This window comes from Cyprinus carpio, chromosome A19 (assembly GCF_018340385.1).
Source record: "Cyprinus carpio isolate SPL01 chromosome A19, ASM1834038v1, whole genome shotgun sequence".
Lineage (NCBI taxonomy): Eukaryota > Metazoa > Chordata > Actinopteri > Cypriniformes > Cyprinidae > Cyprinus > Cyprinus carpio.
The window spans coordinates 10,864,022-10,891,933 of record NC_056590.1 but is presented as its reverse complement, the minus strand read 5'-3'; the positions used below and the strand labels follow the sequence as shown (position 1 = coordinate 10,891,933).

General features: G+C 35.8%; 2 protein-coding genes across 3 annotated transcripts in view; one reads left to right on the top strand and one right to left on the bottom strand.

The window, feature by feature from the left end:
* efna3a (ephrin-A3a) overlaps positions 1-2,403 on the bottom strand; it is an 89,186-nt gene extending 86,783 nt beyond the window's left edge. Inside the window, exon 1 of the mRNA XM_042776372.1 lies at positions 1,641-2,403. Within this exon, the coding sequence (XP_042632306.1) occupies positions 1,641-1,750 (110 nt within the window). The 5' untranslated portion in view covers positions 1,751-2,403. The remainder of the gene's footprint in view (positions 1-1,640) is intronic.
* LOC122148800 (1-phosphatidylinositol phosphodiesterase-like) lies at positions 554-27,912 on the top strand. 2 transcript variants are annotated; one of them, XM_042776370.1, is made up of 5 exons: positions 554-725; positions 23,669-23,738; positions 25,105-25,192; positions 25,547-26,117; positions 27,459-27,912. In XM_042776370.1, exons 1-5 carry the CDS (start codon positions 561-563, stop codon positions 27,732-27,734), a joined length of 1,170 nt encoding a protein of 389 aa, XP_042632304.1. In that variant the 5' UTR covers positions 554-560; the 3' UTR covers positions 27,735-27,912. The 2 variants fall into 2 exon arrangements, with proteins under 2 accessions (XP_042632304.1, XP_042632305.1); XM_042776371.1 differs by lacking the exons at positions 554-725; positions 23,669-23,738 and adding an exon at positions 24,318-24,456.

The following is a 27,912-nucleotide window of genomic DNA, read 5'->3' as shown; positions in this document are numbered from 1 at the left end:
TGATACGGGTTTAAATATGCCATTAACAACTAGCTGTTCAATTCGGTTCCATTTACAACTGCATAGAATTTTTGTAAATGCGGTTGTCACTACCTGCATTTGTCGGGAGTTTTAGCTATTTTTCATTCATACCTGACATACATGCACAAACCTTGTAATATTTTCCACTTCATATATCATAAACCAAACATAATTATCACCACTGCTGTAAAAAAAATGAATTATCTATACAGCCTATGTTTTATCTTGCTGTATAAATGCAGATAAGCAGACATCTGTAGACATCTAACCAAAACTTGTGTTCAAACACAAAGGATAATTAAAGGTAATAGATAACAGTATAAACAGAATGTGATATGCAGGGAAACGTGTGACTGCTTTGCACTTTGAAGATGCTGTGGTTAAGATAATGAGGACCTGGGTATTAATGAGGCTCTCTTCTCATCATTTCTACACACAAACACACACACACAAACTCTCTTACACACTTAATTGCTGCTGCAGCTGGTGCTTGTTGGGCCCATAGTTTGCTCCAGAGGCTTTTGAGTAATGCTAAAGCCATGTTTGGAGTGCAATGCTCGCTGACATTCATGCAACATACTCTGACCCTCAGTTTGAATATGAGTAACATTTCCATCACATACAGTGATGCATATCAATTGCAAGATGAAAGAGGGAAATATAGCAAAAAAGGACCACTGAAAGCGATACAGAGAGGAGAACGGGTAAGCAGAATATAGCCAGGAGATAAGTGGATGAGATGAATACAAATAGTCGGGGGTGAGGGAGAAGGGAGGAGCTGCTCACCCTCCCTTTTATCAGAGGAGAGATAAATGTGATTAATCTTAAGATAATAACACTAAAGGCACATGGCTTCTCATTCATCACCACCACAGTTCATGTAATTACAGACAAAAGAAATTAAACTGAAGAAAGGCAACAGTATAGAAGCTCTTCTAGACAAGAGAAGATGTATGCCGAGATATATTAAAAAAAGTGAAGAAAAGCACACAGATTTTCCTCACAGATTATTTAGCTATCCAGTCTGGTCTGTCAGGTAATGTGAATTATCACCTGTCAACACACAATCAAGTCCTGTGACAGCAAAAGAAATAAATCAATCTGGAGGCTGAAGCAAACATGTCTCAATCAGGAGCCACTTCATCAACTTCTTCCTCAGAGTCGAAATGTGCAGCACGTGTCCAGACAATTGGCCCCTAAATCAAAACTCTCAGGTGAATCCAGCTGTCAAGAACGTGTTATTCGGGTTATTCATCACCCCAAAATGTATATACATAAATAATTTGTTTGATTTGTATTATTATTATTATCATTTTGAAAAATAAATGGCGTGAAAACGGGCAATTTACGTTAGAATCTTGGATGAAAATGTGCTTAATTGCCATTAAAATAATGTAATATAACACAAAATCCTAAATGTGCTTAAATAGCTTTAAGAAGAAAAAAAGGAAGAAAAAACAATTTCTAATTTTTTTCTTGTGATTTTTCTGGTGAAATATGGCCCGGACATGCATCCGTGAGATTCACCGGTCTTTTCTCCCTCGTTCTCTACGCGTTAACCGTCGTACGGGAGCTAAATCTCCCCATATCCGCTGTAGAAAACTTATGCACCCACTTACTGGATGTTTGAGCTGTTCCAGTACACGGCGTGACGGTTGTTCCCGTGGACCGGGCGCAAGTTCGTCCAGGCGAGCGCGAGGAGGTAGAGGGAAACCGCCGCGAAAGCCATGATAATATTCCTGCGTTCACGTGCACCTGCTGTGGTCTCTTCGCCTTCTTCGACTCTCAGTCCCCCAGTCCCACGCGAAACTAGCGGTTTTTACAACATTCCTGCGACTCAGCAAGTGGACAGACAGCCGCAAAGCGTTTATTTCGCGAAGCCGTGCCGCAGTACGGCTAGTTTGTTCAGTCACAGAGCTTCGCGCTTTCCCGAATGCAACTCCATGGCAGACAGACGCTCATCCAAGGCATCCTGAGCAGGTCTGTTGGAATTTGCTAAAACAAGTTACTGATTAATTCCTTTCTGAGACAAAATCCTCCACAAAAGAAGAAAAATGGTACGAAAAACTGTCGATGGATTGTCGATATTACAAAAGAGAGAGGGTAGCCTGCGTCGTCGGCGGCAGGTGTCTCTTTGGTTAGGTGACTGGCGTCGACTGGAGGAAAAAAAAAACAATAAACCGACTTAGTAAGTGTAAAAGACGATTTTGTCAGTATACACAGCCATATATTGCGGTCAATGAACTTCTGTGAGCTTTTGTGAGCTCGTCTTTGCGTTTACTGTGGTCTTGTCCAAACGCACACACGATGTCAAACAGTAATAGGAAAAGTAAGGCAATCATAGGCGATCTCACTGACACTCGTTTCTGCTCCCGCCACAGAATATGATTGACATGTTGCGGTTGCCTGAGTAGTGGCCACGCCCCCACCGCCCACTCACCTAAGACACGTATAAATTTAATAAACGTAAATAATTCTGGGTTGTTTAACTTGTTTGGTAGAGCTGTTATCAATATTGTGAGTTAATGTTGCCCCTTTTTTAGCTTTTCTCCCCCACTACATTTCTAGTCAGAGTGTGGATATGGGTCAATGACAAATGATGATCTGAGATGATAAAAAGAATGAATCTTTGAAAAATCTGGTTTAAAGTGTGCCAGTTTCTTAGAAATGAAGTATTTGTATCCATGATAGTTTAATGCATTATTTACCATTTTCTACAAACTTGATTTGGTTACATGACACATTTTCAAATTATTATCAATATTTTAAAAGCAATCTGGATCACTGCTTTATTATTATTATTATTATTATTATTATTATTATTATTATTATTATTATTATTTCTATTTGTTATTCCTGGAAAGTTACACCACCAAAACCTTTATTATTTATTTATTTTAAGTCCCACAAGAAAATATCAAAATGACATTTCATTTCATAGTTTGGTTATGATATATTGTCCCAATTAGGGAAATCTGTCTTGGACTCATAGCAGCCAATACATAAGTTAACAAACACATACATAAAACATACAAAACAGCTCCATTTCAAATAAACACAATTTAAAAGGACCCAAGAAGGGTTATAGGAACTTATTCAAAAGTATGACTGATGTTTGCACAAAAGAGTGGGACGCTAAATCGTCAGCTTGAGAGTAGTTAAAATTCATCCTTCATATACAATTTTTATTATTATTTATTTATTTATTTATTTATTTATTTATTTTCGCATTCATCATAGAAGAGGTGTAATCAAGGCATTATTTGTATGATTTTGAAGGTGTGGATGTGCATTCAGATCCAATGTTGGCTTAAAGGGATACTCCACCCCAAAATGAAAATTTTGTCATTAATCATTTACCCCCATGTCGTTCCAAACCCGTAAAAGCTCCGTTCGTGTTTGGAACACAATTTAAGATATTTTGGATGAAAACCTGGAGGCTTGAGACTGTCCCATAGACTGCCAAGTAAATAACAGTGTAGTACAGTGTACTACGGCTCTATGTAGTGAAAGCCGCTCAATCTGAAAGCAGGTGATGGTGATTTAATACTAATCACGGGACCAGCTTTACTGACGAGATGCGCATGACAGTCGAATGCGATTAATTGCACAGCCCTAGCATACCGTTGACAAAGGAATTATTGAAAAAAGTCATTTTTTTTTTTTTTTTTTTTTTTTTTTCGTTTATAAAAAGTGTTCCCGTCGCTTCATATAACCCAGATTGCACATCTGATGGCAGATGGAGTATTCTGAAGATGACTTTCATACATTTAACGGAGCTTTTACGGGTTTGGAATGACATGGGGGTAAGTGATTAATGGCAAAATGTTCATTTTGGGGTAGAGTATCACTTTAAAACTCTACTAAGATAAACAGTACCTTAACCTGGGGTGTGTTTCCTAAAAGCAATGTTAGCTAACTATGGTTACAAGTTACATTGAACTTGATGGAACTTGCGACCATAGTTGTTTTTGGGAAATGCACCCCTGGTTGGTTTTTGAAGACAGAATGCACCTTCATTGCCTATGATATTGTATATGATTTCCAGTGGTTTGAAGAATAAAACTGATCTGTTGAGGTGACTGCTAGAAGAAAATTAAGTTATATGTACATTTTTAATTTATGATTCCGTTTCTACTGAGAAATGGGTATTGTACTCATTAAATATTTTCTTGGTTAAATCTCATTTGAATTTGTTGTTAGATCATTTAGACACAATGTTACAGTACAGTAACTTGGAAGTCTGTCTAGAGCTTTTCACACTTTATTTATCCAATCATGGTTGTTGATGAGACCACAAATAGAATGTACAGTGTGAAGCATCAGATTATGAATATGGAGTATTAATTGTTAGTATGCAGTGTGCATTGTGAAACGATAATCCAGGATTACCTGGACATTATTATTAGGGTAAAATATAAAAAATGTGAAAAGCCCTTTTGTTTCCTTAGGAGGTACCTGCAAACAAAAATGCTAGTTGTGTGCCATATATGCACTTGAAGTGTGCACTATGTACTATACTGTTTAGTGTATGACATTTAGACGGGTAGTTTGCCACCCAGCATTGGTGTGTGATAGCCAGTCCTTCACCTCCACAATATTAAATGTGACCGTTAGGTGCATGAAGTGTCCATCATTCCACGCCATATTTTTTTCTTTTCAGTTAAATAACAATGCATCATCTAAGTATTTGAAGTGCAATTTTGTTGGAATTTTCAGTGTGAACTCATACTATTTATACTACAAAATGGCATAGAATAGTGCAAAAGTATGCAAATTGGGATGCACCTACACTACTGGACGAAAAATGTGAATAAATACGTTGTAATAATTAACTCTTTTATCAGTGTCACATGATCATTCAGGAATCATTCTAATTTTGCTGCTCAAGAAACATTTCTTATTATTATAAATGTTGAAAACAGTTGTGCTGCTTAATATTTTTAACCATGATGCACTACCATTCAAAATTTTAGGGTGAAAAAAATAAATAAATAATTGAAATTAATACTTTAATTCAACAAGGATGGATAAATTCATCAAATAGTAAAGGCATTTATAATGCTACAACATGATTTCTGTTTCAAATAAATTATATAAAAACATAAACCATCAAAAACAATTTATAACCAACAAAAATTAATAAAAAACATTATCAACAAATCAGCACAAAAAAAAACCGACACCAACTGAGCCCCAAATCAGCATAATGGAATGATATCACAAGAATAAATTACATTTTAAAATGTACTCAAATAGAAAACAGTTCTTTTAAATTACAATATTTCATAATATTATTGTTTTTACTGCATTAACCAAAAACATAAAAATAAAAAAATACTTATTCCAAACTTTTGTTTCAGTCTTTTACTGATTAGGTAGCAAAGACATACATAAATGCTCATGTGTATACATTGTGAAGGCCTACTTTAATATACAGTATTATAGATTTGGACTTCACCAAAAGTTATTGCCATCAAACCGAAATTGTAATTTCTGTGCACTTTATGCAGTGTCTTTAAATCTCTAGGTTTCTGCATTTGAAAACGAACCAATGATGTATGACTAATTGGTCTATCCTCTTTCTCTCGTCTCTCTATATTGACCTATTGTCATTCCCAGCATCACTCTTCCCCTCTCTGCTTTTCTTTCTTTCTTCCTTTCCTGTGTTCTCACTCTTTCAATCCCTGCTCCCCTTCTCTGTTGTTTTTGTCAGGGATGCTGCCTCTCTTGTGTCCCCTCCAGGCAAGTTGCTGTGGTGACAGCAGGAAAGGGGATGAGAGAGAGGGAGAACTATCACTTTTTTAACTCGCTGTATCTACCGTCCTTGCACATGTCTGTGCATAGTATGCCATGTCAATTGCCTCTGTTGTCAATCACATTTTTTCCCCCTCCCTCCAGAGTCCATTTCTCATGCAGTATTAAACAGTTTCACTTGCCGTAGCCATATCTTTTATCTCAAGACTCTCACATTATCGTCTTGTTCCGAAATCAAAGTTTCTATCAAACGTGTGTTTAGAGGAATGTCTGCTCTGAGTCTGACCCTTCAAATGGTTTTGTATCTACTGATAAAAAGTAAGCTGTCCTTTTATATGCCATCAGAATTATGTTTGCCATGTGCATGTTTACATGTCTTTTATGTGTCTTCTGAAATCAGATACATACTTTTGGCTGGGATTTTGAGTGATGGCGATGTGCTGATGTGCATGTTGCTGAGACGTTGCTAGGCAGCGGGAGACATTAGTAAAACTGGGCTGTTTCTGTTTGCTTTCGAGTGTTGGTTGTGATTAATTCATGAGTAGCCCTACAATGGGCACATTATTGATTATCCAGATAATACATTATCATCAATGTGACTAACTGCAGTCATGTATCCGTGTTTGGTGTTTAATTGCTTTTCCCAAGGTTTTTATTCACAGGGCATGTGAGATCACACAGAGACGGGTGCGTTCTGTTCTCTGTTCTCCGTCCCCTCCATTACCCGTCTATCATCCATCTCATTTTCTGTGCCAACTAATTAATTCTTCCTCCCATATTCTCCCCGTCTGCTGTCACACCACTTATCTGAACATTTCAATCTTGGTCACAAATTTTATTTGCGTCGTCTTACTATTGAAATTATTTATTTATTGTTACAATCTATAGTTTGTATATGCAACAGACTTGAATTAAAAAAAGCAAAGTCACTTTTAGTCAGTGAAAGAGATGTTGTTTAAAAATAGTTTTTTTCTGTTTGCTGGTTTAGCAAGCCTATTATGAGCAGTTTATGTTTGCACACACAACACAAAGAATATCACCTACTTGCTTACATTTACTTGACAGTAGGTTAAATATGAAAAGCATTTTTCCTTGAACTTCTGATGATGTTATCATCTGATAATAATGATAATTACAGACTTTTTTTGAAACAATTTCACATTATTGCACATACAGTGTCCACCATGGGGTGGTAAGAGTTATGTTCCAACCTTGATAAAAACACACCTGCCTGTAGCTTTCTAGTAACCCTCAGACCTAGATTAGCTTGTTCAGGTGTTTTTAATTAGGATTGGAGGAGCTGAACTCTGCAGGACACTGGCTGTGTCCGAAAACCAGGAAATGCTGCCTTCGTAGGACACATTTCAAGGTAGGAAGGCATCAAGGCACGTTCGAATCCAAAGTTAACTTCACTTCCTGCCTCCTGAGATACCTTCATCTGGTCAATTTTTGAAGGCAGCATAGATGTATCCTTCGCAGTCTTTGATATCCCACAATCCTGTGCATTCCATTCTGATATGGTTGAGCTAAAAAAATAAAGATGTCTTACAAAAGTTGCTTTTGGTGGTCAGTTTGTGTGTAAATGTATGTTTCTGACCAACGCTTGATGTTATTTCTAGTGAGAAATCAGTATTATAATAATTAATCATTCGCTTAGCTATCACCAAAGCTCATTCTATTTCACTGTAGATCATTGAACCATTATGCTGCCACATAAGCATGTCCAAAATCAGTGGCATGAGGTGCCATTGTGCGCAGCCTGCAAAGTCATTGCCTGATAAGGCAGCAAGTCCGCTAGGTTTTGGATGCAGCCTGTGGCTCTCCATGACTGAGGTTGACCACTCCTGCCCTAAGCAAAGTTTGGTTTTGGATTATATTTTAGCATAAATACTGATATAATGACAAATTCTGATTTTATGACTTTGCATTGGCTAGTGACATATTTTATTAAACATATTTATAATGTTTTATTAAAATAATAAAATAGAAATAGAAAAATTAATGAATTTGGAACATATTCAGGAGAAAAATATGGGAGCTATTTATAAGCCATTTCTAAACTGTGTTCTGATTGGTGCAATGTTCTGTCAATCAATCAGTTAAGTTATAAAGGTGTGGGGGAACCCTGGGGCAATGTAATTCAGTATTTAGGTGTTATAATCTGACTGTGACATGTATGTATGTGACACGTGACGTACTTTCATTCTGACGACATTGGTGAGCAAGTGATGTAATATTAAATTTCTCCAAATCTGTTCCGCTGAACAAACAAACTCATTTACATCTTGGATGGCCTGAGGGTGAATACACTCAAAAAGAAAAAAATTATTTTTGAGTGAACTATTCTTTAAGGTGTAATTAAAAATAAATCATTATTGTTGGTCAGTCTTCAGTGTCAGTTTCTTTAATGCATTCATGGCAAATGATTATAAGGGACTTATGTTGTTGACATTGTCCAAAATGTAACTTTTATCTAATGCATTTTTGGAGGGCCTTGTACATCTAGAGACTGAGTTTTCAATCTGTGAAGTATGCAGCCTGAACAGACAGCAAGTGTCTCTTAATACAGGATTCATCCAATTCATCTGCTCTGAGCTAGATTAGAGAGCTGTCCGTGGTCCTGAAATTTCCTTTACTTTCCATGGTGCTGAACTTTGTGTTGACCTTTGAAGAGTGCTGTTTGAGAGAAACTAAGATAACTATTCAGTGCAGCTGAAATGCTATAGACAAAAGGGTTTTTCTTTCTTTACTTCACTTCATCATGTTCAGGGTTACATAAGTGTATAAACCTGAACTGACAGTGCCACCTTTCCAGCTATAATTACATTCATTCCACTTTCTCTCTCTATCTACTGTTCATTTTTCAACCACTTTCTCACTCAGCCAGTCTGATATGAGTTAGCAAATGTGTGTGTGCATGAGTTTGCATATCTAAGCATGTAAATGCACAAGTGTGTAAGTATGTGTACTTTTAAGTGAGTCAGGCAGGACTGAACTCCAGGTGGGCCTCCACTGTTTGTACCCTTGAGCAGCTACTTAACCTGATTTGCTCCATTGCCTCCCCAGCTGTACTAATGGCTAATGTGATTGTGGAAACAGAGGCCTTGGATAAAGGCATCTGCCAGGCAAATCGTTGGCAATATTGTGCAGTGGCATGACTTAAAGACTGATTAAGAGCATGGAGTGAAAAAGAAATATGTAGCAAGATATTAAAAATTTAATTACAAAGATGGATGACAAGGGTGAGTAAAAGGAGAGGTGAAGGAATAGACTGCATCTGTAAAACCAAATAAGGTAAAGAAGAATAAGTAAAGAAGCCAAAATGAATCTCCATCTTTGGCAGGTTGCTCAGATTATTCAGTATGAGATGACTGAGGCAAAAATGATGATGCAGTACAATGGGAAGTAATTTTTCAATGGTCAGAAGTGCCAGTGCATAAGATGGCAAGGCCAAGAATAAATGCACTTACAAAATCTGGTATTGAAGATTTTGGAGAAACCAGAGAGATATAAAAGTGTTTGGATTGGCGTATCCAAGGCTGCAAATAGGTGTAAAGGGTGTTTGTATATTTCAGAGAGACTGAAGGGCAATGTTGACACATTAAAACAGCCTCATTTTAATTGAAGAGTTCTTAAACACTTTTAATGAGGACCGCATCTGCATGGGGGTTGTATAATGCTTACTCTACTAATATTTCCACAGTCAAACACAATTTTTTTTTTCCAGATTTTTCTTTTTTTGATTGACTGCATTTTAGTATGGTCATGAGTAGGCTAGGATATAAAAACTATCTATATAGCAGTGTTAGAGATGGTTTGTTTGAGCTCAACATTAAAGCCATCATGAAATCAAAATCAAAACACAGCAAAGAAAAACAATTACCATATGACAACGATCCAGTCAATTTTTCCGATTAATTAAATCAGGACCTGTCCTACATTTTTATTTTTATTTATTTATTTATTTTCATTTGAAAAGCTATTTCACTTAGATATGTCACAACAGGGAAGAAAAGACAATCACAACTTCTGTTTTTCATCATATTTGTTATGCAATCATTTTCCAGAAAAAAAAATGTTACATTGTAGCTGTATAATTTTTACACTGCATATTTCTTTTTGTTAAGAAAATAATTAACAAGAAAATAACTTTTAAGTTTCAGTAAATATAAGTAGAATTACAGAAAAATATTGCCGTAATAAGATCTCAAATTTTCTAAGTTCCACTTTTAACAGCATATATAAAAATACATGGCTAAATATATTGGCAATTGTTGGGTAAATTACAGAACTCCATTATATAAATTTGCCTTAATTGACTGAATTTGTTACACTACAATGTTCAGCATCACATTTGCACCAGATGCTAAACTTCAACAAATAGTTTATTCTTTTTTGGCATCTTTATTGTTCATTTTCCTGACCTGATAGTTGCCACATGTTGCTTGTTTAGCCAGCTTGTGTGTATATTGCTTGTGTTCACTCTTTTTTTATTTATTATTTATTTATTTTTAGTTTTTTACAGGTCTTCATAGTTTCACCTATAGATTATTGGTGTAGACGCTAGGTAACAGTTGACAGGTCTTAACTGTGATCAATCTGGATCTAATTGGAGGTGGATATTAATTTTTGTAACACTTTTTCTGTATTTCTTAGTATTTCTATGACCATTGTTACAGACCCTCGAATAAGCAACACTCCAAATCTGCTTTATTATGGAGTTCACATGGTGCTGTGTCTTTTTCCCAGCTTCCCTCTCAAGCCATACTGTTTCGTTGTGTACAGCAAAACAAATGCACAGTCAACATGCAGGTCAATTAAATGGCCATATATACCAGCCGTCTCTACTGATCAAGCAGCAACAAGTGCAATTGATTAAGGAAGTAATTAAGTAAGACTCCAAATGAATCCATGGGTGGTCATCCTTTTTTTTCTTTTTTTTTCCTGGTATGTCTTTGTTTTTTTCTTTACCTCTTTCGTTATCTCTTACAATGAGTTTGCTCCTTTTGCCTGCATGCTTTGATAAGATAAGCAGAGTAGTCCTAAAGGATTTAAAGATGTTTGATTCTGGCCTCGTCTCAGACACCAGCCTAGTCTGACTTTGCTGAACTTGGCTCAGCATTTAGTCTGAGATGTGTTTGAGGGTGACTAACGACTCTCACTGATTGATAAGTTCACACTATTGTACTACAGTGCACTAATGTTGATTTGTCTGCTCAGGAAGATGTGAAGACTCAAAGGAAAATGTCCTCTGTAGATTTCAGACCAAAAGACCAAAATCATTTATTTTCAAGTGATTTTTCATTGATTCAGAGCAGCACAATATGTGAACCTTAACTAAAGTTATCTGCTCTCTGTTTACTACTTCTGTATATGTCCTTGGGCCCTCAAAATTATTGCTGTAAATAAAAGTAATATGATTTTTAAAATACTTTGTATGTACACTCTTAAAGGTTCTTTATTGGCATCAGCAGTTTCATGAAGAACCTTTAACATCCAAATAAACCTTTGCATTGCATTAAAGGTCTTAATAGTGGAAAAAAGTTATTTGTATTATTAAAAAGAAAAAAAACTATTTAGCTGATTTAGCTGACATACATTTTCTGTAAAGCTGCTTTGAAAAGTCTTGTGAAGTGATTTTGGGTCATTTTTAATCATTCTATAAAATCTGAACCAAAGTTATGTATATCTGTCACAATAATCATGAAAAAAATTTTGTACTATTCAATGCGGTTCAATACTATTATGGCAGGGCTCGATAATGATTTTTTTTCCTCAGTTGTTATTTAATATTTATTTTTTTCAATTAATTAATCAATTAGCACTGCTAACATTTTTACTGGCCACACCACAAAATAATAAATATTTCTTTATTATTAGTAATGCATTTTTATGTTTGCTGGAAATATTTACAATTTTCATTTAAATTTCAAGTTTTCTGTTTGGTTTCATATTTTCTATACATGAAGAAAAAGTAAAGCAAATTAGTAACTCACTTTTTTAAAATTTAAACACACTTTTGCTTAAAATCATTGAAAAACATTACTGATTGAATTGAAGTTTTCAATACATTTTTACTGACGTTGTGCATTCATTTGTGCATTTTTTTTGTTTATTACAAAATCAGCAGAATTTGCATATGTACTATGCATCACATAAAACCCGAACATTTACTTTTGCAAGGGATAAAATGAATGTACAAGATCAATGAACGTAAATTTTTCAATGCCAGCTCTCTCTCACTGGGCCAAGGCCAAATACCACCCGTACTGAACTCTGATTAGATGTTGTACTGACAAAATATAACTTTATAAGCTTTTTCAGTATTTTATTTTCAATAATAAAAAAAAAAAAATCAAACCTGCTTTTCAATTATATTCAGTGTTTCAAAGCAATTGCCAGACAGCACAGTGAGTGTTTGAACTCTTTAGCTTCAGCTTTAAAGCTTAAGTTGGCCTTAACCAATACTGCTTTCTTATTGTTTGCCCTCCCTTCATATTTCACTTTGGTAGATATTTTTTGCCGTCAGTATAAATGTTATGACAAAGGTTCAGGATAAAATAATGGTGTGGTTGACCTTTTTCCCTGGTATGGATAGATGAAGGCAGAAGGTGGGGAGAGAAAGACTCCTGTGTAAGAAGCAGAGGTAACACAACAGATCAACAGAACCCTGAGGGAGAATAGATGAAATGTCACATGGGCGATCACAGAGAGAGTTTGCTTTATGTGGAAGATGTGTTCCCTTGGACAATAAGTTTTCTTTCTTTTTATAAGTCTGAGCGATGATATTAGTGTCTGAGTTTGGGTAAACTAGAAACCCCATTTATTCACTTTGCGTGTGTGGTCATTTGGGTGTGTTTTCAAGAATTACCTTCAGTTACGCCAACACATTGTGCGAAGGGCAACTCATCCGCCCTTCCTGAAAGGAGGAGAATTCAATAGGTGCTGATTGAGGTGGGCATAGCAGGTTGCCCCCTACTGACTCAATCAGTGTGGGTGTATGTGTGTGTGTGCTTGTATTGTATGTGAATGTTCATACTGCAGGGTCACCAGCCTCTTTTATCCTGTATACTTGTGTAACACCTCATTATCGACAAGGAATGGCAGCCATTTGGGCTATTGTGATTTGAAGCCAAGATGAAATGACATTCACAGTCTGTTTTACTTCTGTCAGTAAGCTAGTTCAAGCACAAACTGCAAATAAGTATTGCTTAGGGTTTTAAAATCTATATATTTATGAGTTCAGTATGCACTGGGGCATGAATAATTAATAAGGTTGCATATTTTCAGTGTCTGCCAGGTTTATTTGCACTGTTGTTATTGTTAAAGGGGTCATATGATGTTGCTAAAAAGAACATTATTTAGTATATTTGGTGTAATGAAATGTGTTTATGTGGTTTAAGGTTCAAAAAACACATTATTTTCCACATACTGTACATTATTGTTTCTCCACTATGCCCCGCCTTTCTGAAACGCGTCGTTTTTTACAATCTGCTGAAAAGCGAGGTGTGCTCTGATTGGCCAACTATCCAGTGCTTTGTGATTGGCCGAATGCCTTAAGTGTGTAACCGAAATGTTACGTCCCTTGTCATACTGTGATGCATGTCCTGATCAGAACCACCGTGACAAGACTAAAACAACAAAGCCCATTACAAATGAGCCATTTGTTGCATCCAGTGGGGACATAATTACGGATTATAATGACTTATACTGTGTTTTTACGAGTTGCGTTGTGCCGCGTAAACATAAAACCATGTCTGCATTTGTGATCGGAGAAACAACAAACAACAAGTGCTGACAACAACACTCCAAAGAGAAAGGAAAACACATCATATGACCCCTTTCATTTTGTTGTCAAATTCAGTAACTTGTTTTTTTCTATGCCTGAATTACAGTTTTTCCTCAATGATTTACATTACAATTACATTTATGCATTTGTCAGAAGCTTTTATCCAAAGAGATGGTATATATATATTTTTTGTCCTTGCTTTGCCTGGGAATCAAACCTATGACCATGGCATTCCTCTTTCTACTGTTTGTGTTAAAGTACAGAAATTGTTACCGTTATTGTGTTTTGTGCAGCAAGTGTAGGTTTCCTAAACTTGGCCTATAGAAAAAAAAATATATATTTCACATATTAAACAAACATTCAAACAAACATGTCATTATCAGTTTTGGACATTGTCAGACATTATCAGTATTCTGGACATTATTAGTTTTGTGATGTGTTTTTGTGTATGCGTGTACCATGTATTATACGTCAGCATCCATTTACATTTTTAATTTAAATGTTTTAGGTTATTTTAAGTGCCAGTGCATTAGATTTGCAAGTAAAACTTATTCTTTGAGGTTCTTAAGTAATATTTAGTCACTCACTTTGTTCAATATTATGTTTCAAATTTAAGTAGATTTTACCACAGTTTATGCCACTGAAATTTGCTAAAAAACTTATAGATATTAAACAAAATATTAAAACAACAACAACAGCGGGAATTAAGGTCAGTATTGATTTCATAAGCTCCTTGGACCAAAGAAAAATTATTAATTGATTTATCTAGCACATACCAAATCGAATGTTTAACGGCACAATATGAGTATTAGATCTCACTCCACAGTTCCAAAAGATTCTATAAGCTTCCCGATATTTATAGCGAACTCTAGAGACTGGCGACCACCTCAGGAGTTTTCTGTGGGTGGCACATCCACCACTGAGGTAAGCACTGGACCAATCATGGATTCTGTTGTTGAGCTTTGGGGCAGGAGGGTCAGTGGGTCAGTCTGTAGCGTCTCATATCTCTGCACTGTCGGGGCCTAAAGGAGGCAAATGACCTAATTAGCTGTCTGAATAATTGCCTAAAAGTCTACATTAGGTCTAGCAGGGTCATTTATGTGTGCGTATGTGTGTGTGGCTAGTTAAAAGTCTGATAGAAATGTATATCCCCTATCATCAGGTAGGAAGATCATGCGTAATTACTTGTACTTACACTACCAGTCAAAGGTTTCAAAAATTAAGATATTTTAAAAATGTTTTTGAAAGAAGTCTCTTATACTTATATAGTTCTTTTAAATTGTAATAATATTTCACAATGTTACTGTTGTACTGAATTTTGCTTAAATAAATGATGCTTTAGAAGGCAAGAGACTTGAAAATCATGTCAGGCTTAGAATTTGACCAAAAGTGCAATGCTTAGTCTACATCGGCAGCTCACTAGATTTTGGAACAGAGCCATGATGTCCACCTCCATTTAAATCTCTCTTTCATTCTGGTAGACAGCTGTGTTTGAGAAAGCAGCAGGAGCTATCCAACTGTCCAGGCCTAAGGAAGCATGTCAGAGTAGTGAGATGCTATGCGTGAGTCAATTTTTTAACCTGATTCTAGTGCAGAAACAAACATCAGCTTCAGGCTGTGTGGCTGATCCAATTCTGCCATTGTGGAACCGCACAGATTTTATGGTGTAATATCTCATGGCTTCATTATTAAAACTGCTCAGCTATTGCATCAGAAAAGTAAGCCACAGCCCACCTGTTGAGATTGTCCAGCTTCCCGAGCCATGTCTCTCCCGGGAGTTTTGTTAAAATTTTAGAATCAGATTGTGACTTTAGGCTGTGTTTCAAAACCGAGTGTGTACTGCTTACCTAAACACAATTTTTAAACATTAGATATGCTTTTGAGATACCTTATTTTGGCTGAGGCAGGATTGCATATATATTCTTTGTTGATAAGGCAATCCCACAATGCACTGTGACAATCTCAGCAAAAAAGAGTCCATCTATTTTTCAGTACTAAATGGTAAATCCAATGGCAAATATAAAGTTTTGCCAAATATTTATGTGTATATATTTCTGTGTTTCTTTGCTCATAAATCTGAGGGGGTGCGCTTGAATGGGCGTGACGCTTCTGGTGGTGAGAAAAGCAGCAATTTGGTTGGTGTAATGTTTTGACATGACTAAATATCAGATTAGTCACATAACAGAGCTTGTGTGTTTTCCTGAGTGAATTACTGACATTTGCACACTTGTTAGTGCAGCAGGAAAGTTGCAATGTAATGAATTTGTGCTACCGCATGAGGATTCATCCAGAAACACACATTTTGTAATGCATACTGTAGCTTCATTCAGTGACATGTCATGTGAAACAAGGGAGGTTAATTTTTCACATACTAAGGGACCTAGGTGGTAAATTTAAAGAAGATGAGTCAGGGTATTTCCCCTTGAAAGCATGATTCTGACCTGGGGTGTTGCTAGACCCTTTTTTACTCGGACACGAAGCCTATTGAAATACCGTTGTGATTATAGTATAACAACATAAGAATCATTTTCTCATTTTAGGAATCAAATTGTGTGTGTTTTCTGTCAGCCGGACAAATTCTCAAATAGAATTATGGGGATGTTTTGTAAGACAGAAAACAAAAAGAGCTCTGGAAGAGATCTATATTTACCTTCAGCCCATTGTAGTAAACAAAACTTGCAGAAGTCATTTGTCAATGAAAAAGCAGCTCCTTATTGTGTGTACAGCTTGTGAATGACTGTCTGTAGGTAAAGACAATTAATATCCAATTATATTAACAGTATAAAAAAAAAGAAAAATCAAATATCAACATATGGGCTTTTTTTGATGGGGGGCCTGTGCCCAAGTACAGATGAAAGTCTAGAAATGGCCACTAGCATAAGCAGCATTTAGGCCAAACGCTGTTGTGATCCATCATATTGATTACACTGGCTTGAGGCGTGAGATCTGTCTTTCTGTAATTATAAAGCCACATTCTGTATCCATCCTGAATTTGCAAACTGTCAATTCCCAGTTTTTTTTCTTTTTTAAACCCTCACATCTCCCACAGCTTTAATGCTTCTTGTGCTGAAATTGTGTGGCTTTATCTTTGCCTTCATTGCACTTCCTCTATTGCTTACGTTGCTTATTAGCAGAGCTCTGATCTGTAGGAGTGTCACTCTAGCCTTATGGGAAATCAATGGCTAATCAGAACGTGGGTCATCCAAATCTACAACAGTGTTTCTGCCATGGCGGCTCTGGAGCCAAATGAAAACGCGAAAGACATAAGGGCTCAGACCTTAATCACATAAACAGCCAGGGATAAACAGTTCTGCTTGGTAAAGAAGTAATGTGAGAGAAACCGGCCCAGCAGAGAAACCTAGAACAATTCAGTTGAGAATTTGGTGTTTGTTTGGGTTTAATGAGTTTTTGATTGAGGTTGGACACAGGGAAAGTGCTTCTGTTGAGACCGCTTACCTCGGCTTTATCTGAGAGATAGAGAGATGGAGAAAAAGCAGAGGAGAGGTGAATAGTGGAGAGGTTCACTTGTGCAGTTGGCAAATACGAACCGTTTCCAACGCAAATCGTAATAGATACCTCAACACTCAGCGTTGTCATAGTGACACATTGAGAAAACAAAATCTGTTTAATTTAACAGAGTGGGTTATGCAGTGGTTTCAAAAGCCTCACAACGGCTGCTTATTACTACAAGGAGCGCTCGATGACACAGAGGAGGATGATGTTTTCCAGTGAGCCGAGTTGTACCATTCTATTGATTGGCCTGTGAAGAGGTCCTTGTGCAACGAGAGCTGGTGCTCAGTCCTCCATTATGATAATTGCGTTGTGTATCACATCTGTCACATCAGCCCTGGATTGGCGATGAATAAACAGTGACAGTAATGTCTCTCCTTTGTTTAAAACCGTCTTCTGTCCTTTATTAATGCTGATGATGGTGGATTGCAAAAAGATCCAGCAGGCTTAATGGTGCCCTCGGGGCAAATATAAACAGAATCCATTACTGGATAAAAATGCAAATGTTTGATCAGAAACGCATTTAAAAAGCAAAAAACAAACAAAAAAAAAAACAATGAAACACTGAGGTCAATATCTATGCACATTTAGTATGATAGTTCTAGAAAACGAAATCTGTTTACTTGCCCTCATGTTGTTTTAAACCTGAATGACGTAATTCTTTTAGAGGAACAAAAAAGAAAAATTTTTGGGGGAACCTTTATGCAGCTCTTGTCAAACAATGATAGATCATGATGACTATGACTGGAAAGCACTTAAGAGGAGGAAAACAAACAAACAAAACACCCCCCCCCCCACATACACACAATTATTTATTTATTTATTTTTTACTAGATGAATAGGAAGAATAGAAAGTCCAAAAGAACAGTATTTATTCATGAAATAGAAACATATATTTTTTTTTTGAGACAGTGTACTGCCACTTTTGATCAAAAATGGCTTGACATCCACCATCACACCATTTTAGTTTCTCATTAAAATAAAAAAGAGAAAAATCAAAGATTATAAGAATAAAATAACAATATAAAATAACATCATGAGATTAAGGTAAAATAAAATCAAGTAAAGTAACATCAAAATGTCTTTCTATTTTTATTATTACTATTAATATCATTTTAACATTGAGGCTGGCATGCCAGTATTTTCTCAGTAATATAATTTTAATTTATCTTTTGATCATTTTGATTATTTTTGTTATGTAGTATGCAGTAAGCATATATTAAATTGTTTTTGGACCTTTTCACTGACCTGTTTTTAAGATGAAAAGCAATATTTGGACTATTGAATTTCAGTCATTAACCTTTTTTGTATCTTATTTCCAAATTTTTATCTTGTGAATTAAACCATTTGCATTTGATTATCACAAACCGTTTCTAACTAAAAGGTCAAACTCAGACAGTGCTGTAAATATTACTGCAGAAGCAAACATGTAAATAAGGCCAGAAGTACACAAACACACTTCACGATGAGCACCAATCAGACAGCCGACCTCACTTGGCACTGGGCTTTGCTCCTGCCTCTATCTGACATGCTGGGCCTGTCCCAGAGGAACTGCTTTTATAAGGCAAACACTTGGAATTAGCATTTTCACAAAAGGGCAGCAAAGTCCTCTTGTCAGGAACGTGGAAAGGTCACCAGGTTTCCTGCTGAATCGAGACTCCCCGAATGCCGTGATATCACTCCTCTCTGTCAGTCAGCGAGGGCAGCAGAAATTGAGAGATGACTCTGGCTCTATCTCCACTGACATTACAAGGGTCATTTAGCACTCGAGATTGAGAGCCATAATTGGTTATGAGGGTTCGACACTGAAATATGGCCAGTGTCACCGGAACCTTGAAGCATGGTCTACATCCACACAGCCACGGTCAGGCAGTGACTCTGGGATCTTGGCTGGGAGGAAAAACTGAGAGGACGGGTGCTGAGGCATGCCGACTTAACTTCAGTGGGTCTTCCTGGCATCCTGGTGAGGCTGGTAGAGCGTGTCTCTCTGAGAACCAGCCAGTCAGGGCCTCCTCAGAGACCACCTCTGCTTGGGTGGGAGGTGTGCGTGCGTTTCTGGGATTGTGTCGAGGGGGAGAGGTGGATGGTGTCTGATGGGCTGCATACTTACATGGATGAGTTACAGTAGCTAAGCTGAGAGATAACAGAGACATGGAGTGGCTTTAAGAACAAGGTGAGGGTGGAGGAGATCTCCAGCTATTGTGAGTGTAATCATTGATAGAGAGGGCAAAGTCATACTTCAAAAAGGCTTCCAGGCTTTACTTCAATTCCAGCTCGTTTTTTTTCAATTCCAGCTCGAATGGAGACATCGCTCTGCTGCACTTGTTTTACTTCTGACAATGAATATGGACCTGAAATGTACTATTTAGGGAAAAATATTTTGAATGGTCATTTACACACCTAATTAAGATGTTTATGAAGATAGTGCTGGTAACGCCAAGGTCATGAGTTCCATTCCCAGGGAACACATTCTGATAAAATGCATCTTTAATCACTTGAGATAATGAAATATATAAAAATTATACTAATATACACTAATTAATAAGTAATACTAATACATATACTGTACACTAGCATTCAAAAGTATCATTTGGGTTAGTAAGAAGTCTCTTATGCTCACCAAGGATTTATTTTAAGAAAAATACAGTAAACAGTAATATTGTGAAATATTACTATTTAAAATAACCTTTTAATGTAATTTATTTCTGTGATGGCAAAGCTGAATTTTTCAGCAGCCTTTTCTCTAGTCCTCAGTGTCAGAAATCTAATATACTGATTTTTTGCTCAAGAAACATTTTTATTATCATTTATTGTTGAAATCAGGTGTTCTGTGTAATATTCTTGTGAAAAACGTAAGGCATTTTTTCTGGATTTTTTGACAAATATAATGTTTCAAATGATTTCTGTTCCAAATAAATGCTGTTCTTTTGAACTTTTGGTTAATTTAACGCATCTTTGCTGGATGATAGTATTTAATTTATTTCTTTAACACAAAAAAATAAATAAAAATAATAATAAGTCTTACTGACCCCAAATTATATTGCATATAGATGTAATAGCAAACTTTACAATATTCTGGTAATTATGGTACCTAATTATCATTAATTATACTTGTACATTTAATTATACTGTACATGTGCAGATGTATCTCTTTGGCATCTTTTTTTGTAAATAGTTTTTATAAAGTTTTTTATTATTATTATTTATTGTACAAGCTCTCTCTTTTGCTGCTGTAGTTGTTTCTTGAGCTCATACACTTAATTTCTTGATGTACTGTAAAGACGTTTCTTTTGGGAGTTTCATGTAAAAATTATGAGTGGCTGGTGCTTTTGATTTATTTTTACCAAAATGCTTATATACACAAATGTAACTGTAAAATAATAACACTCTTGTGATTTTATAAATATCTCTTGACACCAGGCATTCAAACCGCACAGGTTTTTAATAACTTATAAGCCAGTGGAATGCATCCTGGTGTATTCCTACTGTATTATATCTTATGTATCACTATGATGTAGATGTCTCACATCGCTTGCAAATGCATGTCAAATCTCTAATTCCACAGTGTGAGCTACAAGCACAACTCAGCATGAAGCTTCAATACATTAAGTGTATTAGATTTCAGTCTGACATCTGGTCATTATCATCTCCTCTCTCTCTCTCTCTCTCTCTCTCTCTCTCTCTCTCTCTTCTCTCTCTCTCCCTCACTCTGTCTTTCACAAACTTCTATAAACAATTCCATTTGAAAAGCTCTGCTGCTGCTGTCAGCGTCTTATATTTTCCGACATCTCCTCTCCTCTCACACCCTCCCCCCTCGTTCGTCCTGTAGTCTGTGCGGCGCACAGGTGAGTACATCACAGAGATGCTGAGTGCGAGATAACGAGGCGATGGGGGATTCTCACTGTTGTAGATGCATCGCCCAAGGCTGAATGGAAGGGTGGAGCAAAGTGGCACCAGCACAGATGTTCACATGATGCACCATGATAGGGGTCATGGATACCAGTGAAGACCTTTGGAGTCTTGGACCTTTTTTTAAAGGTAAAACGTGTAATTTATGCACTACTAGTGTCACAACATGTAACTGTAAATATAATGGCTTCAAACTGGTTTCCCAAACAGTCCCCATCACATCCCCCGCCCTAAACTCATGCCACTGGCTGCAATGTTGGAATTGCTGGTTGGGAAACTTCTATGCATTTCTCCTCTGCTTTAATTTGTTTCCAATCTCAGAAATGTTCCATTTTATACTGCAAATATTGCTGGCTCTGTCACAAATTACTTATGCTTCTCTATTGAATAAAAGCATCTGCTAAATGCATATATGTAAATGAAAACCAAAATGATCAAGGTTTGTCTGATTAGCACAGACCATAATTTTTCTGCTATAATGTATGTGCATTTATGCCAGTGCATATCATTTACATTTTGCAGGGTTTTGATATCTAAAGTGACTTATAGTTCATTACAGGTGCATTTTTATCAGAATGTGTTGAACCTATGATCTTGTTGTTGCTAGCGCTATTGCTTTTGGAGCTGAGATACAAGAACCTGCCTGCATCACACCTGGCTGAACTCAGGTGCTTCAGTATTTTGAGATCAGGACCCAAATTTAAACATGCTTGTTTTTCATAATGGATATGCAAGGAACAAATGCAACTCTTTGTGTGCTGAAATATAATCTGATACTTGCCCTCAAAGTCTTATGTTTGGAAAGACAAAAGATGAAAAGGCAAGGAGAGCTAGAGCATGTGATGCCCTGATGCTTAAGCAGGCCTAAAAGGAGAACAGGATAACAACAGGATGTTAGATAAGATTCAAACTGATTTAATAACTTTAATAAACATAAACCGACATAAAATCACCATCTGAAAATCCCACATTTGTCCTATTTGGGAAGATTATTTTAAGTTCAAAAGGCCAAAGATATGCTTTATATGTTTTAATTTTTTTATTGACTTGTCAGCATTATTATAGGTTCTTAAAGCAGTGCTATTATAGTAAACTGAAAAAAAAAAAAAAAAAAAAAAAAAAAAACTATTATTTGAAATATATATATTTTTTTTTAAATAATAACATTTTCATTTTAATGTAAAATCTAAAGCAATAAAAACTAAAATTGAAATATTAATAAAAACTATAGACATATTTAAAAAATACTAATAATTTTAACTAAAATTTAAATATTTAAATTAAAAAATTAAAAATGTAAATTATTAAAACAAAAAATTAATTAAAAATAAATAAAATCAGCAGATTTTGACAGATGTCACTGACTTCACCTCTCAACGACTGGCGACTGGTGAGTATTTATAACATTTTTATCTTTTTTACTGCTGTCAGTCTCACAATTCCCTCCCTCAGTGTTCATACAATATGAACTGAAAATTACTCATTTTGCACCATGTATGGTTTAGCAAAGAGAGCGATGGAGAGAACAGTAAAATCAAGTTTTAACAAAGGTTGTTTAAAGGATTGTACGTGGAGACCAAAGACACTGAAAGACAGCTACACTTTGAACTTGTAATTTCTGTAGAAAGACACAGATTAGAATCATCAACCAATAGAAAACGACTGTTTCCCTGTAACTACACAACAGACAAAAGGAAACAAAGGACACAAAGCATCAAAATACACATCCTGTCACCACAGACACTAATGAGAAACAGATAGAGAGAATGTGGGGACGGGAGAGATAAACAAGGAAAGCTCAAGTCTGTTCATTTAGAAAAGCACTAAATGAAGTAAAATTGATTATCAGCATTTGTTATAAAACACGCAGCTTTCATGGCCTGTATTATGTTTTCATAATTGGTGTCCAGTTTGGATTTTAAAAAGAAATACTAAAGACTTTGTAGAGGTGATATTTGTTGAAATATCAAAACACAACTTTATATTGTACAACAAAAGCGGATTGGCATAGACTGTGTTGAATATTGTTTACTCAGGTAAAGTCAAAATCAGTGTATTAAGATTTGCTTTGTTAAATGCTTAATGGCCTAAAATATGCCACTGCATACAAGCAAAGCTAATAGAAGCACAATTACAGAGAATACATTAGGATTAAAGGGGAAACAAGGCACATTTTCATTTGAATTAAATATGTTTATTATTTATTCAGAATATATTGCTCAGGGAGCGTGGGGGATGAAGTAACTAGCTGATGGGAATAGAAGAAGCAGAAGTGAGATGCATAGATAACGTCATGCTGGGCATTATTATAGTGTTTCACTGTTAACTGCATTTGAGCTTTTAAACTTGAAAATAGTTTTTCTATTGTGAAGTACAATGCAATAGCAATAAAAATAGATGGGAGTGAAAATCATATATCGATGCTTTTGTGTTCACTCACAAAGTTTTGCCTTCTTATAAGAAACTTAGCAAAAGTTTTGCGCACCAATGCAAAAGCATTAAAAAATAATTTTCCCTCCTGCAGTATCTCATATTCCCTTTAGGGGCATTTTCTGGTTGGACATAAAACAATCCATGGTACATGGCAAGATTAAAGACAGCAACTCGGTGGAAAACAAATTATACTTGTACATTCAAATAACAAATGCAGTATGCTAATGCTAAGGCTGTTTTGTTTTTCAGAAAATTAAACTCACTTTCCAAGGTTTGACGCTGTACTGTACACACAACTTCAAAGATGTTAGCTCTGGAAGTAAGTGAACTTTTTTACTGCACCCCTGGGAAAAAAAAAAAAGAACTCTAGATAGCTCACAGAAAATGTAAACTTATATTTCCCCATAAACCCTGGGGAAAAAAGGTAACTTTGACCATGTTTATCGTACGTTTAGGCTTATGTTTATTCACACTAAACCCAGATGTTTATTCTGGGAGATAATGTATCTTTAATATACAGATATACATTATACACCTGCAGGGTGTTTTATTTTATTTCAGCTATTTTATTCCATATAGAACTTTTCTATTTCTGCCATCCTTTTCTTTATGTTTGCTCATTAATAAACATATAAATATATTGAGTATATAGTAAAACAATAACAACAACAACAAAAAATAAAACTTTAAGGCAATCTTAAAGTAGTGTACTGAAGATTTTAAAATATTATCTTTGAAACGTCATTTGACATGCAGGGCAACTGAGTTCAGTGTGGAGCATTTTGTCTGTTCTCATTGAGTCAGCGTTTTACTGTACACTATTAATAGACACAATGACCCCTCAAACAAAAGGGTCAGTTTGTATTGGTGCCTCCAACAAGCTCAAGCCAGAACTGTGCACTCACTGAAAAAAAGAAAAAAAAAATAGGTACAAAAACAACAGCAGTCTTTTCAGCTAACCTGACACTGCCTAGTTGGTTCTTTGTGCATCTGCATCACAGACCTCTTTAGGTTCACCGGCAAACCCAACTTACGCGGTAAGAGATGACTTCTCCAGCTGGGATTGAGATGAATTTGCATATTAAAGTTGTATTTACTAACACAAAGTATGTTAGGAGGTTTTAGTTTTGCTATTTGCAGTGTAACAAATCCAGCATACAAATACTGTGGAGTCCAGAAGTCTGGAAATCTGGAATGCTTTTCAGTTTAAACCTGAAAAACCATAAAAAACAAATAAAATACATAAAATGAATCACACTGAAAACAACTTTCACTCAGAAATTGCTAGTAAATTTCACAGTTGCTAAGAAATAACAAGTTACATATTGAATTACATGTGACATTTTGAAGCAGACGGAATGAAATAATATTTCCTTGTAAAATAACAATAAACAAAACAAACAAACAACAACAACAAAACTTTACATTGCAGAAATATTTCAGACTCTAAATAACTAAGAAATTAATATGTTTGTGATATTGATTATTAGAACTTTTCTTGTAGGCATACAGAAACAGACTTTTGGACCCCATAAAATAATGACCAGATATCTGGTTTTTATGCAGGATAATGTCGTTCCACAAAAAAAAAAAAAAAAAAAGAAGAAGAAGAAGAAATCTATCATAAATGTCTAATTGAACTCCTATTAGTTCTAATTGAATTATTCTAATTATTATCTTTATAGTAAAGGATCAGTGGCCACTGAAAAGGCTCATTATGGAAAGCACCAGAGGACGCATTTTGCAGCTAATGGTGATGGGCATTTTGCTGGGGTGAGGTTCTTAATACCCATAATTCCAAAACCTCTTTCATAGTATTGTATATGCCAAATTACAGTTCTTATTCCATTTACAGTAAAGCAAAATCCATTTCACTGAAAAGAAAAGTCTTCCATCTCTTATCCATTATTTTAACAAGTGCTTTTATCTCAGACTGGCCAAATGGATCTGTTTCTTTTTGTCTATCTGGTATTATCAGGAGCAAATGAACCAATTATCTAATTTCATTATATCCATCCATTATAGATAAGCATGAGTGCTTTCGCAGTAATCTTGTATCTTTTTAGCAACACAGGTAAGGACGCATTCTTTGTCTGATGATGAACTGACCTCTGTTTGACCTCATAGTGCGACCGTCTCAGGATACAGGGCCATCCAGACCCCTGACTATGATGACACCTCCACGCCTGAGATCCTGAACCCTTCCTGGATGGCCACCATCCCTGACGTCTACTCCCTATCAGATGTGACAATGCCCGGTACACACAACACCATGGCTTTGTATGGTGGCTCACTTGCAGAATGCAACTCCTGGTCCCTTGCCCTCCAGCTGCGCGCTGGCATCCGCTTTCTGGATATCCGTGTTCGGCATGCTAAAGGCAACTTGACCATCCACCATGGCATCTCATATCAGTACGCTCACTTTGGGGACGTGTTAATGGATGTGGTGGCTTTCCTAAGAGAGTTTCCTTCTGAAACGGTGTTGATGAGGCTGAAAGAGGAGTTGAGCAACACGCAGAATATTTATGGTGCAGTGGTGCGCTATATTAATGAGTACGCTCACTGGGACCTGCTGTGGCACAGTCATGAGATGCCCAGCATGGGGGAGGCACGAGGAAAGCTGATTGTACTGCAAGACTTCACCGGCCCTGACTTGGGAATACGCTACAACTCACTGGACATAGCAGATGACTGGAAGGTAAGGACAAATTGATGGGTTTGTGAATATGGGAGGGACTTTTCAGCTTGTTTATTTTTGTGAGCATGTGGAGAAAATACTCTCCCTTAAAATATACTTTCATACTTTTACTGATCCAAAAAATGTGATTTCCACCTTTGAAATTCATAAATGATGCTAATGGAAATGCATTTTAAACACTTTTGGAATAAAATTGCTGACAGTTGCTTAGACATTCTTTGTGCATTTAGGATACTTTAATATTTTTTAATATTTAATACATACATACATACATAAATATATATTTTTATATATATAGAATAATTTTATAAAATACTTGATTGGAAATGACAAAAAAATATTCAAAGTGATATCATTATTTTTTCTTTAATTTATTCACACATCATGTTTTCATATCTCAAGTAATGTTTATAAAAATTCATATAACAAAACAAATGTATCATGGTTATATATATATATATATATATATATATATATATATATATATATATATATATTTCAACATTAATGCTTAAAATCACTAATTAACAACAACAACAACAACAATAATAATAATAATAATAATAATAATAATGATAAATGTTTCTTGAGTAGCAAATCCACATATAGAAAGATTTCTGAAGGATCATGTGACACTGAAGATTGGAGTAATGGTAGCTGAAAATGCAGCTTCATAATCACAGGAATAAATTATATTTTGATATATATTCAAATAGAAAAACAGTTACTTGAAATTGTAATAATATTTCACAATATTACTACTATTTTTACTCTATTCTTAATCAAATAAATGCAGCCTTAGTGAGCATAAGAGTTTCATTTCAAAACCATAAAATCTTACAGATCCCAAACTATTGAACATGATACTATACATAATTTAACTATATATATATTGAAATTTATTATTTCACTATTTTCTTAGTTTATCATAGTTTTTTTTTTTTTATGTAATATTTTTATGATGGATTTTCAAGATTAAAAGTCAGAATCTGCCATGAAGGTTAGCTTCTATGCTTCCAAGACAGTTTTAATGTTTAGTGTTTTCATGTTCATATAACCAAAAGAAGAAGAAAAAAATCTATTACTTTTTAAAATCAACTGCTGGAAAATAAAAGTGCACATGTACCAAGCCCAGGAAAAAGGGCAATGTGGTAGGAGACAAAATATTACATTAAATAATCTTTTCAAAGGGTTCCGGAAAACAGACATACTGAGATCCTGAAACTCTTTATATTTAGTTTCCAGAGTATAATCTTCATCTTCTTTAAAAATCCATCGTGAGTTTTTGCTCCCTCACCACATTTTTGAAACTGTACTGATAAAAACTTTTTCTCGCCCCAGGTGTCCTCTCTGCAGCCGGGGGAAGTGGAGAAGAAATGGAAAAGTGTCTCCACTCATCTGGAGGCGGCTGCGGTTGGTAACAAAAACCGAATGTTCCTCACCTACAGCAGCGGTGCCAGTATCCTTGCACATCCCAATTCCCTGGCCCGGCTAATAAACCCCCGCCTGCATGGATATCTGACAGGCTATGTCGGTCAGAGGAAGCGGTTTGGTATTGTAACAATGGACTTTCCTGGTGCTAAGTTAGTGCAAACTATTATAGGTTTCAATTATTGAGAGACAACGTCAGGATGTCAGGACAAATACACCTGGAACTCACCAAAATCTTCATTAATTTGACACATATACTCATACTCTTTACTCTTAATACTCTTTAATAAAGCACTTTGACAAATTTCTGTCATAACACCATGTCATGACAAAATTTTAAATAAAATGCTCTCCTGCCACTTCA